Below are 15662 nucleotides of genomic sequence, written 5' to 3'. Positions count from 1 at the left end.
CAAGTATAAATTAAACCTAAAGGATACATTATTCTTAGAACAAACAAAAGGGAATTCCCTCCTTTATTAACTTCTTATTTCAGGAAATATTTATTTGTTCTCCTCATAAGAGGCACAGAATTAAAAAAAAGAAGAAGATGAGTCTTCTCAATCCCCCAAGATCAGCAGCAGAGTTAAATGTAAAAACTAACATGGAAAGCATACCATACCAACATTTTCCAGAATTTCTTTTCCAAGTGATATTTATAAAAACTAATATCAATTGCATACAGTTTCAGCACATAGCTACTGTGTGATGAAAAATTTTTACTTAAAAAAATTGTGAAGTTAATCTGGTAAATCAATTGTATAACCCAAACCTAACAGCACGAATTAGAGGTGACAAAGTTGTAATTCTGTCATGATATTGAGTGGATGTGCATACTCACATTATAAATTTGTGAGGTGTTTTCAATTTATTTTTTATTTTTTTGGTCACCCCACAGATCAATCAAGAGGAACAGTAATTCATTTAAACGTTAAGCAAGAGGCACACTTTTAAAATTTCAACAGTATAGTTCCTTTATATGGTGTTACAATAAATGCATTATAAAACTGTTAGCTGAAATATAGGTAAAACAAACATTGCTTTGAGAACAGCATTTATCACTGCCCCAAATTTAAGAAATTTAGCTTGTGCTAAAGCAGATAACTGAAAAAGCTTCCTGAAATATGTAAAGAAAGAGTTATTGAGCAGCATTCTGAGGGGAAGCCTTGGACACGATGAATCCCTTCCTACAAGCAAGGTATTATCATTAGAATAGTCACTAAGTAAAATGAAATTATTACCTGGTTTCTAAGGCACACAGTTAGCTACAACACCTAAAGTGGGATTTATTTGATGAACTGTATTAGGCTCTCTTAACATCTGCTGTAACTCAGAAACAGCCAAGGATTCATGTAATGCGCCAGTCTGCAGTCCAGAAAGGTTTGCCAACTAAAATATGTCAATCTCCACATCTGAAATCGCTTTGACATGACTGAGTTTTTGGAAGAGTTTATGTATAAATTTTTTAGGCTGACACACGGTGATCAATGCGTTAGAGAGTCAGGTAAACTCAGTTCTCTTTTGCCCAACAACGCCTCATTTCCACCACATAAAGCTTGGTCGCCATCTCCACTATCCAGTGCCTGCTTTACATTAACTTGTACGTCCTGTACTTCGGTCGTACCACATACAGTGATGGTATTATAAAAGGCCTCTAGATCACTCTGCTCAAACGTAACTGCCGGTTTTTGTGATGATCCGGGACCAAGGGAATTCTCTCCAACAATTCTCAAGTTGATAAATTTGATTTTCCAAGTGTTTTCCACAAAAGGACAACGGATGAGTCCAAATATCTGCTCGAAAATACCCAAGCAGGAGTTCCCTCGGTGGACAGTCCCTGCGACGCCAACCATAACTAGCCCGTGCGGCGAGGAAGCGCACTTGAGTCCCCGCGAATCCAGGTTGGGGCTCAGAAACAGATACTCTTCTTTCACTAGTGACAGCAAACGGAGGCTCACCATTTCCGCTCCGTGGTAGTCGATCACGTTTTGTTCTGATGTGTTGTAATAAAACCTAAGCTTGACATCATGCCAAAAGTGCTGTGGCCCCCACTCATCTTGAGGTGGTCCCAGAAAGGGATTCTGAGAATTTAGAAGTTCAAAGAACCAGTGACAAAATTCTTCTCCTAGGCGTCGGAAATCAATCTTTTCAGCTTTTTTATCTTCTTTTGCCTGCTGAAATAACAACAAAAACAATAACACCAAAAACACACAAGGTTTAGTTTTCATATTTATTTTTTTCAGCCAGACTGTTTCAGAGCTGTTTTAATGTAACAATTATATCAGAGGAAATTGAACTAAATGTGACCTTACTGAACTCATTATGCATACAGAATCTTTTTTTCAAAAAGGAAAAAATCATTTTAGAATTTCCACCTTAAACAGGTAAAAATTCAGGTAAGAAAGTTAAACAAACGTAACGAGGCCTCTCAAAATATCAACATCAGCAAACAATGGTGATTTACAACAGTGTCTTGTCTTATTGTGGTAGCGTTTTCACAGGTGTACATCTGTCAGAAACTTCAAATTACCCACGTTTTTTATAAGGGTTATTTTTATTTGAAAGGCAGAACCACGCAGAGAGAAGAAGAAACCTTCCATCTGCTGGCTCACTCCCCAAACGGCTACAACAGTTGAAACACATGGAAAGGCTTTCACTGTTTTCCCAGGCACACTGGCAGGCGGCTGCATGGGACATGGAGCCCTGGTAGTGGGGCAGCTGGGACTTGTGCTGAGACCCATGCGATGCCAAACCTACAGAGAGAGGTTAGCATTACACACTACAGCGTCAGCCCCAAACTGTTTGCTTTAAGTAGATGCATTGTGTTTTGTATAAGCGGTGCCGACAAAGCTGGTAATAAGGCATGTTCACTGTCTTTACACAAAACTTCTAAGTCAGAAAGGTCATTTCCCATGATTGGGTTTTGTTTTAAACCATTCTCTTTTCGTAAAAAGAAATGTGACTGTAAAACTAGGCCTGACAGCCACATCCCTGTATGTATATATGTATTTCAGAAAACATTACCTTAGTGAGTTGGTAGGAGATCTTAACGTTTACTGAACACCTGAACTGAATATCCCGGTAAAGTGAATGCCAAGTAAGTGATATGTTATTATTGCGACCATTTTACAGATCAAAAAAACAAGACTCAAAAAGGTAAAAGCACATGCCCAAGTTCATACAGCTTTGATATGGCAGACCTTTACTTGAAATCAAACTTGTATGATTTAAAGGTTAATGTTCTTTTTAGTTCATTAAGTAAAAATATCTCTATAGAGGACTTTTCCAGCTGCATTAACTCAAAGTGTGTGGCATGTTATTTAGCATCTTGAGGTTCATCCATGCAACATCTAAAGGCTCATACTCTATATCTAAAATGTACAATGGGGAAACAGAACAGCCAATGTTGACCAAAAAAAAAAAAAAAAACCTACCGCAGGACTTTTCTGGAGCTAAAAACAAATAATTAAAAAATGTCTGTTTCTTTCTCAGAACTATCTGCAGAAATTATTTACTATATATATATATATATTTTTAATTGGAAAGTCAGATACACAGAGAGAAAGATCTTTCAGCCGAAGATTCACTCCCCAAGTGGCCTCAACAGTAGGAGATAAGCTGACCTGAAGCCAAAAGCCATGAGCCGCTTCTAGGTCTCCCACGTGGGTGCAGGGTACTAAGGCTTTGGGACATCCTTGACTGCTTTCCCAGGCCACAAGCAGGGAGCTGGATGGGAAGTGGAGCTGCTGGGATCAGAACCGCTGTCCATATGGGATCCCAGCACGTTCAAGGTGAGGACTTAAGCTGCTAGGTTAACGCACCAGGCCCTACAGCAATCTTTTTTTAAATTTGAAAAAAATAAAATAAAGCTAAAGGACTAAGGGTGCAAATTAAAATGCAATCATTGTCTAAGTAGTTAGCAGTCCTATGTGCTGATGGTGGGCACGTTTTGGCTTTCATCAAATAACAGAATTATTTGAACTGTAATTGCTAACTATTTATTTCTCCCTTTAGAATGCAAATTATATGTAATTAATTTAAAATGATGAAATTGAAATTACTGTAGCATGTGTCCATTGATCTAGTGTTATTCACAGAATTTCAAACAGAACAAAAGTTTAGATATAACATCTACTTTACCTGTTGAGAGAGTTGGATGTTCTCTGTCTTTCTAACCGGTACTGACGTTTCCTTCAATTTCAGCTGTGACTGGTTGCCCCAGTAATCTTTTGCATGCTGAATGAGATTATGTTTTTCAGTAGCTGGAGGTATTATAACTCCTTGTGTTGCCAAGTATTTAAATATGACATCTCGGTGGACTTTTTTACGCTTCAGAAGTTCTTCTACGCTTTGACTATATGTTAATATTGCACGAATGGCATCTAAGAGAAAATTGAAAAGATTAAAATAAATTCATGCGGCACTAATAAATTTTGCCCAGTGTCACAGAAATAATCAAATCATGTCCATAAACTCTTACGATGGCATTTTTTTTGCAACCAATGGTTATTCAGAAAAAAAACAGGAAGTGGATTGTTTTCTTTTAAATTCCTACATGCTTTAACTTCCCTTACCTCAAACCATGTCCTCTCCTTTCACTTCCCACAAGTAACAGCAAAATTTGAGTACATTGTTTTGAAGAATTAACTTTTAAGGAAAAAAAATTTTTTGTTTAGACCAAGAACCTCTACAAATAAGCAACTGGACAGTATTTTAGATTTCAAGAGATTTTAGTTCAATCTCCTTAAGCTGCATATAATCGAAGCTGAGTATTCATGTGGCATCAAATCACACTATTTGAAAACACATACTTGAAGTACACAGAAATGAACTTCCATGAACACCTCAGGGCTCAAAATCTTAAAACAAGCAGTAAGGGTGGGGCTGCCCTTCCTTCAGGGTATTCACCCCTGCTCTCAGCCACCTCACCGGAAGCCCTTCATCAATCCCCTGCTTCTCTGCCCTTGCACAACAGAAGCAAGGACCCCTTGACAAAACACTAAGCCTGGCATTTCTAGAGGTTCTGTAAGGTCAACCCATCAACAGGCAGCACTCCACACTCACTGCTTCACGGAAAGTTTATGAGGCTGATGTACAGTGTACAGCTCTAATTTTCCACCAGTGTACTGAATTTATGTATTTACTATAAGGTTTCTTTCTGCTTATTGGCCTTTATACTGTGCTTTTTACAAACACTGAAACGTGGGATATTCTCATATATATACTTGGTGTACAGACCGTGCTAGAAACGCAGAATTTCTGGCCTCCCCCAAAGTATCAGGACCTGCATTTTAACATAATCGCTGAGGTATCCAAAGGCACGTTCAAGTGTGAAAAGCCCGAATTGTTGAGCAGAACCCTAATGAGGTTTCTAGAGTCACTGTCAATGAAATCCACAACATTATTTATTAAAACTAAATTCACAGTAATTACTACCATAAGGCGACCAGTATGTGAAACACAGAAATGTTTCAGAATTCTCTGTCTAAAGCTACTTCGCTCAAATTCTAAAATTTCATCCTATTTTCTATGTTTATTATGCAAAGCTGTGAATTTCTTACATGGTAGAGAAATGTAAATTCCATCTAAAAGCAGAGAAACAGTTTGAAAAGCAGAACCACGTGAAGATACTTGACTCAAATATGACTTCACTTCTATATAAATGTTTCACATTTTAAAGCAAAACTCAGAAAATCAAAATAATACTGTGACACAAAAAAGGAAACAGACTTCTTTCCTTTTCACGTGCACTTGTTACAACAGGCTTAACAGTCACCATCTTTGAGTGCTACCACAATGCACCCCTAAAACACATAATCACCTTAGAAAAACTCTGGCTCCAAACAAGGCATAGAGTCAATATGCCTTTTCCTAACAGCAGATATTCTACGCGGGAGACTGACACAAACACGGTTATTTTATCTACCGCCCAGGTCCTCAGGTTCAAAAGAAGAAAGCAAGAAAAGCCCAGGCCACAGCTGATCTCCACACAACACACCTGATCGAAACTGAAAACGAACACCACCCCGGCTTCCCCGAAATTCTAATAATGACTAGGAGGGTAGGCGGACACTCCGACCCAACAAGCGTTCGCCCACAAGCCCACAACATCGATCTGGAGGAAACCTGGAAACCACTTCAGCTCCCCCACCTCGCTTTGGGGTGCCCTGAATCGGGGCTGGCCCCGGGGTCCGGGCTCCCTTGTCGGGACGCTTCAGCACCCACAGACTCAGGATGCGGCGTCCTCGGGGTGCCTACCCAAGCTGCAGCACCCACAGTCCCGGGGTGTGGGGTGAGGCGTCAGGGCGCCCAGTGCCCTCGGAGGGCGGCCCCTCTCCTACCTTGGCGGTTCTGGGGTGTCCAACCAAGCTGCAGCACCCACGGCCCGGGATGAGGCGTCGGGGCGCCCAGTGCGCTGGGGAGACAGCCCTGTCCCACCTTGAGGCCCTGCCCCACCCTGGCGGTTTTCGGGGTGCCCACCCAAGCTGCAGCACCCACAGTCCAGGGTTGAGGCAGCGGGGCACCCAGTGCCCTCGGAGGGCGGCCCCTCTCCTACCCTGGCGGTTCTCGGGGTGCCCACACAAGCTGCAGCACCCACGGTCCCGGGGTGTGGGGTGAGGCGTCGGGGCGCCCAGTGCTGAGGGCGGGCCCCTCTCCTACCTTGGCGGTTCTCGGGGTGCACCAGGCGGTTGGTGACAGTGTCGCACAGGGCCAGGATATCGTCGTTGTCCAGCAGGCCGAGCAAGTTACGACAGCCCTCCATTTCTTGGCCACTGAGCCCCGACATCTCGACCCCCGGGGAGGGGGGAGAGGACGACACCCACAGTGTCGCCCCTACGGCCCCACCAGGCTCGTGCCCTGGCAACAGACACAGGAAGTGCCTTGCCGGCCGCCGACCGGCCTCGGGTACACCAAACCTCCGGGAGCGGAAGTAACCACCCCCCAGCAAGGAAACGCGGTGCTCCTGACTGGCGGTTCCGGGCTGGCTCTGACAGAGGGCGGGCTCTTGGATCCTACCCAAGGGAATCGCCGCGTTTACAAGGAAAATTTCGACCTTTCACAAGTAAGCAGATTAGCAAAGAACGAATCTCCCTTTAAACAGAGCCTTGGAAGGCTGGGCAGATGAAGGCGGGTGAAAAGCTAGCGGAGCTCCCCGGATGCGGCGGGGCCGGCCGAGGGCGCAGGCTCCTCCCCACTCTGCAGGCGTCCGGGAGGGATTCGGGTTCCCGCAGCCCAGACCGCAGAGAGTGAGCCAGTCAGCCCGAGGCACTTGGCTCTTTCTGTCTGGTGCACAGCTTTAAAAATACAAAATCGAAACCAGCCATGACAGGAAGAGATCTGTAGCAAAACATCTTTACAGGAAAGGATCAGCTCAAGAATTTTTAAAACAAGCTTTCGAAGGACACGGCAGGAGAAAGGTCCCTGCCACAGACTTTGCGTTTTCTTCAATCTCAACGTGAATTCTAAGTTCCACCACCCATTCACAATCCTCAATGAAGTGTTTGGACCTTAAAACATTTTTTTAAACAAAATTTCAAAGAGTTTGTTTATTTGAAAGGGTTTACCGAGAGGATAGAGAGCTTCCATCTCTATCCAGGGCTGGGCCGGACAAGAGTCAGGAGCTTCATGAGGCTCTCCCATGTGGTTGGCAGGGTCTCAAACACTTAGGTCATCTTTTGCTGTTTTCCCAGGCCACAGGCAGAGAGCTGGACTGTAAGTGAGCAGCCAGGACAAGAACTGTGGGCCAATGTGCAGGCAGCAGCATAACGTGATATGCCACAGCGCCCACCCCTAAACTGAATTTTTGTAACCTTGACAGCAGGTGTCCTGAGTTCAGTGAGATGTACTCGATTGCTTAGTGGTAACTATAAAAGTGCTATGCTGGAATTTGAGTGCACTCTAACCAATCACACTAATTTGGCTGTTTCCATTAAACCAAGCTTTAGTGAAGTTCCACCTACTGAACCCTTCTTGAGGGAGGGGGGATGTCTTGCAGTTTGGAATATTAGGTCTTACTATTCAAATAACTATTCATGTAGTACTGCTTTAAGTTCCTGTTAGCAGGGCACATTTTCCAGGAAGTTTGAGAAAGCTCTATGAAATTAAGGAAAAAATAGAACCCTCTAGAAAAATAGGAAGGACTGTTGCTTCAGATACTTGTTTTCAAACCTCGCCTTATATCACAGTCACGTGGAGAACTTGCTCAGTAAGAGATTAGTCCTATTCCAAGTAATTTTTTCTTACAAGTTTCCATGTTATTCTTAATTCTTCTACTTGAGGGAACCAAAGTTTAAGTATCACTGCTAGTGGAAGATTTTAAGACATCATCCACGTGTGTTTGTATCAGACTTAATCCTTTGACATGGCTGACCCCAGGTGAGCATGGCCCTGGATTATACAGTGTAAGAAAAAAGCCGCACAGGAGATCAAAACCCTGGTTTTAGGACACACTGGCTTTTAATGGCACGCCTATGATTTCAAGTTAACCTTTTGAAGTCTTGATGTTGAAAAGGTGTTTATATATTTACCTTTTAAAAGAGGTAACATACATAATACACAGTAAGTTAGTAAACAGAAGTTGTTTCTTCTGCTGTGCAGTATCCAATAAGGCATGAACCTCACATTTTTTATCTTGAATTCATTTAACATGGAACCGACTCCATCTTAAATCTTCACATACAGCCAAAACTTTTGCCACGCTAGTAGTTGCCTGTTGAAATTAGTAAATGCTATGTGCTGTGGTTTGCCCCCAAAGCTTCAGGTGCTGGAAACCTGGTCCTCATGGTAACCGTATGAGATGATGGGACCTTGGATGATTAAATCCTGGGGTACCACCACTAGGAAGCATTAATGGAGTTCTCGAGAGGAAGTTAACAAAAAAAGTGAACCCGACTCTTCCCTGCTCTTACTCTGGCTCCCCATACTTGTGACTGTTCTGCTTTTGCATTATGTTGTGACACAACCAGAGGGGCAGATCCATGCCCTTTGGCCTTTCTAGGCAGCAGAACTGCGAGCCAAATACACTAGAAGATGACCCACACCCACTAAGTTTGTCGTAACATCCCAATACATCGGTTGGACTTTGGGAATTGTAGAGCTCAGCTCTAGAATGCCTCAGTAACTTAGTTTTAAAGCATAACCTTAACACAAAAAGCACTTGCTCCTTTCTTTGCAGTGCTCCTTCAGATTGCATCAACATTCCTTCTACTTCAAGTCCCCACCCCCTGCTCTTTTTTTTTCAATTGCAAGTCATGGCAAGTAGTGCAGGAGTCTCCTACAGTGATTTACTTCAGCCCCTTTTTTCCCCAAGGTTCCACCAGAAACTTCCTCTCTGAAGATTTCCAGGGCAGACAGCTCATCTACTGTATTGCTCATGGAGATTTCTGTCATTTATTTGACCCTACTAAGTTTGCGAAAGTATGTCACCATAAAACCACCTACCTGAAATAATCTAAACTTCTATCAACTTTTATTGAAATTAATACCCAAAATACTTTTGTATTTTTGTATACTTTGATTTGTCTATTCTTAAAAGATAAACTGAATATTGTACTGTTAACTGAAACACCATTCTTTTATCATGATATAACAGAAGTTTCCTTTACTATATACCTTAAATAATCCTAACTTTTTTCATAACATACTATATAAAACACTTTCATTACCAACAAGGACATTGTTTTATTGAACAAATCTATGTACAGTACAAAAAACTTTTTGAAATGAGACACTATTGTTGAATTATTGCAGTTCAATGGCTCAGTTTTAATTTGTACTTATAAAATGCAAGATAAAATAATTTAATGTTCAACAAGGAAGCACAAATTGCCTTTCTTGCTGAATCTGTAATATTGTCTAACAATCCCAGACCACAGATGCAGCATTTACTCATTCGGAAAAGGTGTTTTACAGTACCAAATAAATTAAAAAATAAACACTATCATCCCTTTGTAGGTTCTTCATTCATACAACAGTATTAAACCAAACATGAAGAGTATGGTTGAACCTTCAGTGTGACTTGAAAAGAATCACAGTTCAATGGTATATATTATCAATGCATTATATCATTTGTGGTTTTAAAAAAAGGAATATGGCTAAAGCCCAAAGTACCAGTGTCCTGATCCACAGTCCCCTTTATCTCCTCAGTAATCTGAGCAGCAAAACTTCAGATTTGCTCTTTTTTGACCTAACACACAGCAAAAAGTAATGTTTTGAAGGACATTTTTAACGTTGAAGCAAAGATTTAACAAGTGGTCCTTGTAAGATAAACAAATCCTAAAAACAAGTAGAAAAGAACAGGAAAGGAACCTAAGGAATAGGAAGAAAGTTGCTGAATCCCCAGTTAGAACTGTAGCAGGTTTATGCAGCCCATAAAAGTAAAATGATGTGGGTTTATATTTTAGCAGAGTCATAATAAAATACACATTCTTTCAATAGCCATTATTTAAATACATAAATAAGGTTAGAACGGTGTGGTCAAATAGAATTTTATGAAATATTCCTTGATTTAGTTACGTATATAAACGTTTGATGTTCATCTTTGAGAAACACTTTTAGTGACACAGAAGTGAAAGTGAAACCTATAAGACAATATAACAAATGGAATATATATAAAACATTTTAGCATGAACTTCAAAATGACAATTCATGCCTTTTTGGGGCACGAATTTATATCGTAACTTCTTGGAAATGTGAGGGATATTATTTTAAACTCCTGGAAAATGTACAAAGCAGAACTTAATGTTTAAAAAAAATTGCACTCTGCAGATGAACCATTTTTCAGATTTTTTTTTATTACAAGATGTAGTTTTAGAATGAACTGAAATTGAACTCAATTATTACATTTTTAGTATCAAGTATGGAAAACATAGTTGACTTAAAAATTTCATTATGTGATTGTTATTGAAATATAAATTTCACAGCCTAATATAGGCTAAATAACATAATAAAAACAAATATGTCAGTGGAATGAACTTATGACCATCATTGCATAGTAGTGAATGCCCATGGTAAATAAAATTTTAGATCATTTGATCTATCAAGACCTGAAAATCATAATAAAGTCTGGATGCTACCCTGAAAGAAATGTCCCACACTTCCCTACTAACTTCATTCAATAAGTTCCTGGACCCGGCATTGTAACCTAGTGGTAAAGTCCCACCTTGAACCAACCGGGCTCCATATGGGCACAGATTCCTGTCCTGGCAGCCCCGCTTCCCATCCAGCCCCCTGCTTGTGGCCTAGAAAAGCAACTGAACATGGCCCAAAGCTTTGTGACCCTGCACCCGCGTGGGAGACCCCAGAAGCTCCTGGATCCTGGCTTCAGATCAGCTTAGCTCTGGCCATTGTGGCTACTTGGGGTCTGAATCACCACACAGATCTTCTTCTCTCCTTTTTTCTGTATATCTGACTTTCCAATAACAAATAAATAAACCTTCATATAAAAAAAGTTCAAATATCCTAAAATTTAAGATAGTACAGTCCAATATTTATCTATCTTGATTCAAAACTGTCCAGCCAACATAACTAGAATAATTTGGTGACACTGATATGTTACTGGTAAGCCCATTTTTGAAAAGCATTTTTGTTCTATTAACACAAAATTAAGTATAAAGAGGTCTTTAACCATCTTTCAATAACAGACAAGAGGAAAACTTCTGAGACGGTATTTTAAAAAATATTAGGTTAGCAATTTATTGAGTATTAAATTAAAGTCCTTAGGAAAATTACTGGTCACCAAGGAAAATCATCTTATACTATGTTCTTGCTGTGCAATTATTTTAATAAATATTTACTTTTACATATAAAAACTTTCTAGACCAACCAAAGAATTAAAAAGAAAAAAAAACATAGTAGTATGGCTTATTTTAAATTCTCTCAACTGAGTAAAATGAATTCTTGACCTGATACTGAGTTGTTATATTTTAAGCCATTTTATTTTATAGGACTAGGCTTAAATAACTCACATTAATGTCTAAAGAACCTTATTATGAATTATCAAGCAGTGTCCTATACTACATATACAAGTACAAATATACCAGTGTGTTTTTACCATTATTCACATTGAAGAATTTGCACGTTTTGCTTCAACTATGTAACCTACAATAGTCTTAGATTCCTCCTGTCTCTCCCCAAAATTACTGATAGTACTTCTCCACGTAACTGACACTGCTGCCTTTTAAATACAACTAATTTGCATTACTGAAGTGGAAAGTAGAAAATTCTAATCAAGAACTTATTAATGATTATGAGCTTTTTTAAAAATTTAATTTCCAGCACTGGCATGGTACTCACTGAACTTGGACTTGTCTAACCATCTGGAAACAAGCTGTACTCTTATTTAATAAATATAATAAATCACTTTATATCCATATATCAGTTTCTAGAATACACCATAAATTAAACAGCAGTGGTTCCTCAAACTGTTTGACCAGGAGGCCATACACTAATTAATCATGAAAAGAAAACAAATCCCGGTTTTAGACTGCTTTACATTGTTTATTATTGTCAACCAGCTCCCCTCCCTTTTTCTGATAATGAGTTTCTTCTCTCTTTCTGTAAGGCCATAGATGTTTCTTTCTTTCTGAGTAGTTCCACGAACATGTTTTCACAAAAGCAAAACTGAACATGCTGCCATTAATCTTATCATATACTTTTAAAAATGTGGTTGTCTGGATAACTGGTACTTTGGGAGTTTTATAAGAACCGTTTTTGGAGTCTAAGCCAGCACATCTCCTTTGCAAGTTCATTCTTGAAAATGTGCTTTGTCTTTTATTTTTAGTAATCCAAGACCGCTCTAAAATTAAGGCCATCAGGGAAATAGCAAACTGATGATGCATTTTCTTGTAGTGCTTTTTTCACACTACTGCTTGATCGACAGATCTTCCTGAAACGTTTCTTATCAGGCACCTGTAAAACAAAACATGCCCAGTTAACTCATCTTATAGATGTTCAGTCGGTAATCTATCACATTCCTATTTAATTTAGAACTTCTCATTAAGGTTTTGGGATTGGCAGAAATGCAAATTCTCCTTTCCTTCTTTGTGTGTGTGTTTTAAAATTTTTGCTTTGTTCATACTTTTGTTAACAGGGACTCAGCTTTGCTGGGTTTTTATTCTGACATACAAATGAAAAACATCCCCATCAAAATTCTTTTTCTAAAATTTTTATTGCATGTGATTTTAAGAAAAATCCTGACATAATGGAAAGAGTATCAACAGCCTGTGAAACACTGTGCTCACTTCTGGTTGTCACAATTCACAGGTCTATCCCAATGCAAGTGACTCAACATGTGAATTTCAACTGCTCCACCTATAAAGCAGGAATACCAACATCATCTCCTAGTGGTTGTGTACATTAAAAGAAACAGCGCGTAAGCTTTGACATCCATATTATCAAAGGCTAAACTTCAGCCTCTTAAAATGTCTGTTATTTATGGTACTTCGTATTTCTACAGATACATCCCCTGAGAAGACACACACTCACTTTCATCATCTGAATCAAATCCAAAGAGTGTCTGACATTTCTTCTGTGCAAGGTGAGCCTCAAGTGCTTCTGCATTACAGTAGGTGGTTAAGCATTTGCCACATCTTAATCTTTTCACTGGCTTTTTACAAACATTATCTGGATCAGAACAGGCATCTACTTTATCAGTCAGAAATTTTCTACGTTTTGGCATACTGAGGTACCGTTCATCAAGGTAGCTGGGAGGCAATGGTCTCACATATGGCTTTGTTAACATTAAGCCATAGGAAGTATGGTCACTTGTCAGATTTGGTTTGGATGGTGCCTGAGATACCGGCAGGTTGCTTTGTCCTTGTGGTGCAACACTGGATAAAATGGAACCATTTTCTGTCCTGATTCTGTTTGCATCCGGTTTCAAAGCAGGGTCTGTTTGCTGTCTGTCACTGTGTCCATTGACTAAACCACTATTAGCATAGCTGTTGTCAGAGTTTGGTTCCTTATCAGGCATCTTTTGGTCTGTTAAGCTTATATTTGAGACAGTTTTGTCAGAATGTTCATTGCCATTCTGAACTAAACTGTCTGTTTTCCTTGCCATGCTTTCTATGCACATCTTTGGTTCTGTAGGATCTTTCCTTGCTTTGTTAGTAGAAACTATCAGACTACCAGTTTGTTTCTCATGACTAGCGGAGTCTTTCTCCTGATGATTAGGATTTGAATCAGTATGGACATCCAAAAGCACTGTTTCAGCTGCTTGTGTAGATGATTCTGGTGTTTTACTTAAGTAGTGCTGAGCTTCATGTTCATAGAGCAGAGGAAGATCTTCAAAAAGCTCATGGCATTCTGGGAAACTACACTGAGCTTGAAATAACCTGTGACTTTTTGTATGTTGGGCAAGCTGGAATGGCAGCTTAAATGACTCATTACAATTAAAATGCAAACAGAAGTACACATTTGGATAGCTGTGTCTGTTAAGATGATCTATAAAATGTTGGGAATCTTCAAATTGCCTTTGACAAAATTTGCATTTTCCTTTACTCCACTTCATTACTGTTTGTCGCACATTTAAATCAGTTGGATGTACAGTTCTTGCATGTGTATTCAAAAATCCAATTCTTTTAAATATCCTGACACAGCCAAGAGCTGGGCACTTAAAGTTTCCCTCTTGATCTGTAGCATATATGTCTTTTGGATGGCAAGCAGTTCCATTGATTTTGTGAAGTACTGAAGTGTCTTGGTTCAGGTCATAATCATCTTCTTCATAATCACCTTCTTCATCTTCTTCCTCCTCAAAGTCATCTTCACACCGAGGTAAAGGCTCGGAGGCATGACTGAAAGATGTATCAGCACTGCCATTTTCAGCAATGTTTTCAGTCACATTATCTGCTACACTTACAGGAACTTCAACCAATTCAGCCACACGCTCAGAGATGCCACTTTTGTTCCCACCATTGGAAGCTGGAAAAATCTCTACCTCCAAATCCTTACTATCAGACCTCCCATTTTCAAATGAAAGAGAAGAACCAGAACAGTTCAGTTCTTCCAGAGTATTGCTTTCCTGGTCATCCTGTTGAGCTGCAGCAATTTGCTGTCTCTGTATCTTCTTAACATGATTTTTTAAATGCTTCTGCATAAGTCCTCTGTTCCTAAATTTCCTACCACATATGACACATGAAAAGCTGCCCTTTTTCTGATGAGCCTGGGCGTGTCTTACAATATGACCACCTAGAAATTCTTTGTTACATAACATGCACCGATGCCTCGGGACATTGTGATCCACTTTGGAAGTGTGAACAGCTGCAAGGGTTTTCTTTGTACTCATGTGACCTTTAAGCTGCACTGCAGATACATCATTAGGCTCAGTCTCTCCAGCACTGTGATGTGTAAGAGAGTCAAGCCTTTCATCTAAACCTTGCCTCTCCACTGTCTTCTTTAGAATGCCTGTAGAATTTTCCAGTGTATTTTCATTTAGAAACCTAACGGCGGACTTATCACTCAGTAATGCCACACAATTTTTCTTAATCATTACAAAATTCCAAAATTCAGGATCAAAAAACAATCCCTTTTTCAAAATTGGAAGCAATTCAAAACGAACACGATTTTGAACACTACTTGTGCCTTCATTGTATTCCTCATCTGGACGTTTGTAAAGTTCTTCCACAGTACGATAAGCCTCTAAGGAACGCTCAAGGAAAAATACTGAGAGTGCACAAATTCTGAGGATCTCCAAATCATTTGGCAAAAAATGTGCAATTGTTTTATAAATTAGACATTTGGTTTTGGGATCATCATGAAGGTCAAGCTGGAGAGCACAACCACATATTTCAACACAAATTTGCAAGCCTTCTTCTTCAACCTGTAAAAAGAAAAATACTACTATCAAACACCTTTTTCAAGGAAAATGATTACACTCATTGTATAGCTTTTTAAACTGCAACTCTGACAAATAACTAAATAAGCATAGTGCTCAATTATGCAATTTTTCTCAGTTGGTATCTTTGTTTAATTATTTTAAAAATATCTTTGATTTTAAACAAGGATGATCTGGAATAGATAGCATTTTAACTTGAATTTCTGTAACTTCCCAGTTTAATGAGCTCTAATATAATTCAAA

The 15662-nt window shown here is 39.6% G+C and overlaps 2 protein-coding genes across 3 annotated transcripts in view; both read right to left on the bottom strand.

Moving 5' to 3' along the window:
• Positions 1-848: 848 nt before the first annotated feature.
• On the bottom strand, positions 849-8962 carry C3H3orf38 (chromosome 3 C3orf38 homolog). Its single transcript, XM_058661330.1, has 4 exons — positions 8876-8962; positions 6248-6641; positions 3728-3969; positions 849-1761 (listed from the first exon to the last, which is right to left on the bottom strand). The coding sequence occupies exons 1-4, from the start codon at positions 8960-8962 to the stop codon at positions 1072-1074; spliced, it is 1413 nt and encodes a 470-aa protein (XP_058517313.1). The 3' UTR covers positions 849-1071.
• A 2108-nt stretch (positions 8963-11070) lies between these two features.
• The window catches only part of ZNF654 (zinc finger protein 654), an 87902-nt gene continuing 83310 nt past the window's right edge, over positions 11071-15662 (bottom strand). For both annotated transcript variants that reach the window (XM_012930189.3, XM_058661771.1), the window contains 2 exons: positions 13073-15404; positions 11071-12496 (listed from right to left, as the gene is read on the bottom strand). In XM_012930189.3, the coding sequence (XP_012785643.3) occupies positions 12489-12496; positions 13073-15404 (2340 nt within the window). In that variant the 3' untranslated portion in view covers positions 11071-12488. The remainder of the gene's footprint in view (positions 12497-13072; positions 15405-15662) is intronic.

The sequence above is a fragment of the Ochotona princeps genome, chromosome 3 (assembly GCF_030435755.1).
Source record: "Ochotona princeps isolate mOchPri1 chromosome 3, mOchPri1.hap1, whole genome shotgun sequence".
Lineage (NCBI taxonomy): Eukaryota > Metazoa > Chordata > Mammalia > Lagomorpha > Ochotonidae > Ochotona > Ochotona princeps.
This window is presented reverse-complemented; position numbering and strand designations above follow the sequence as displayed.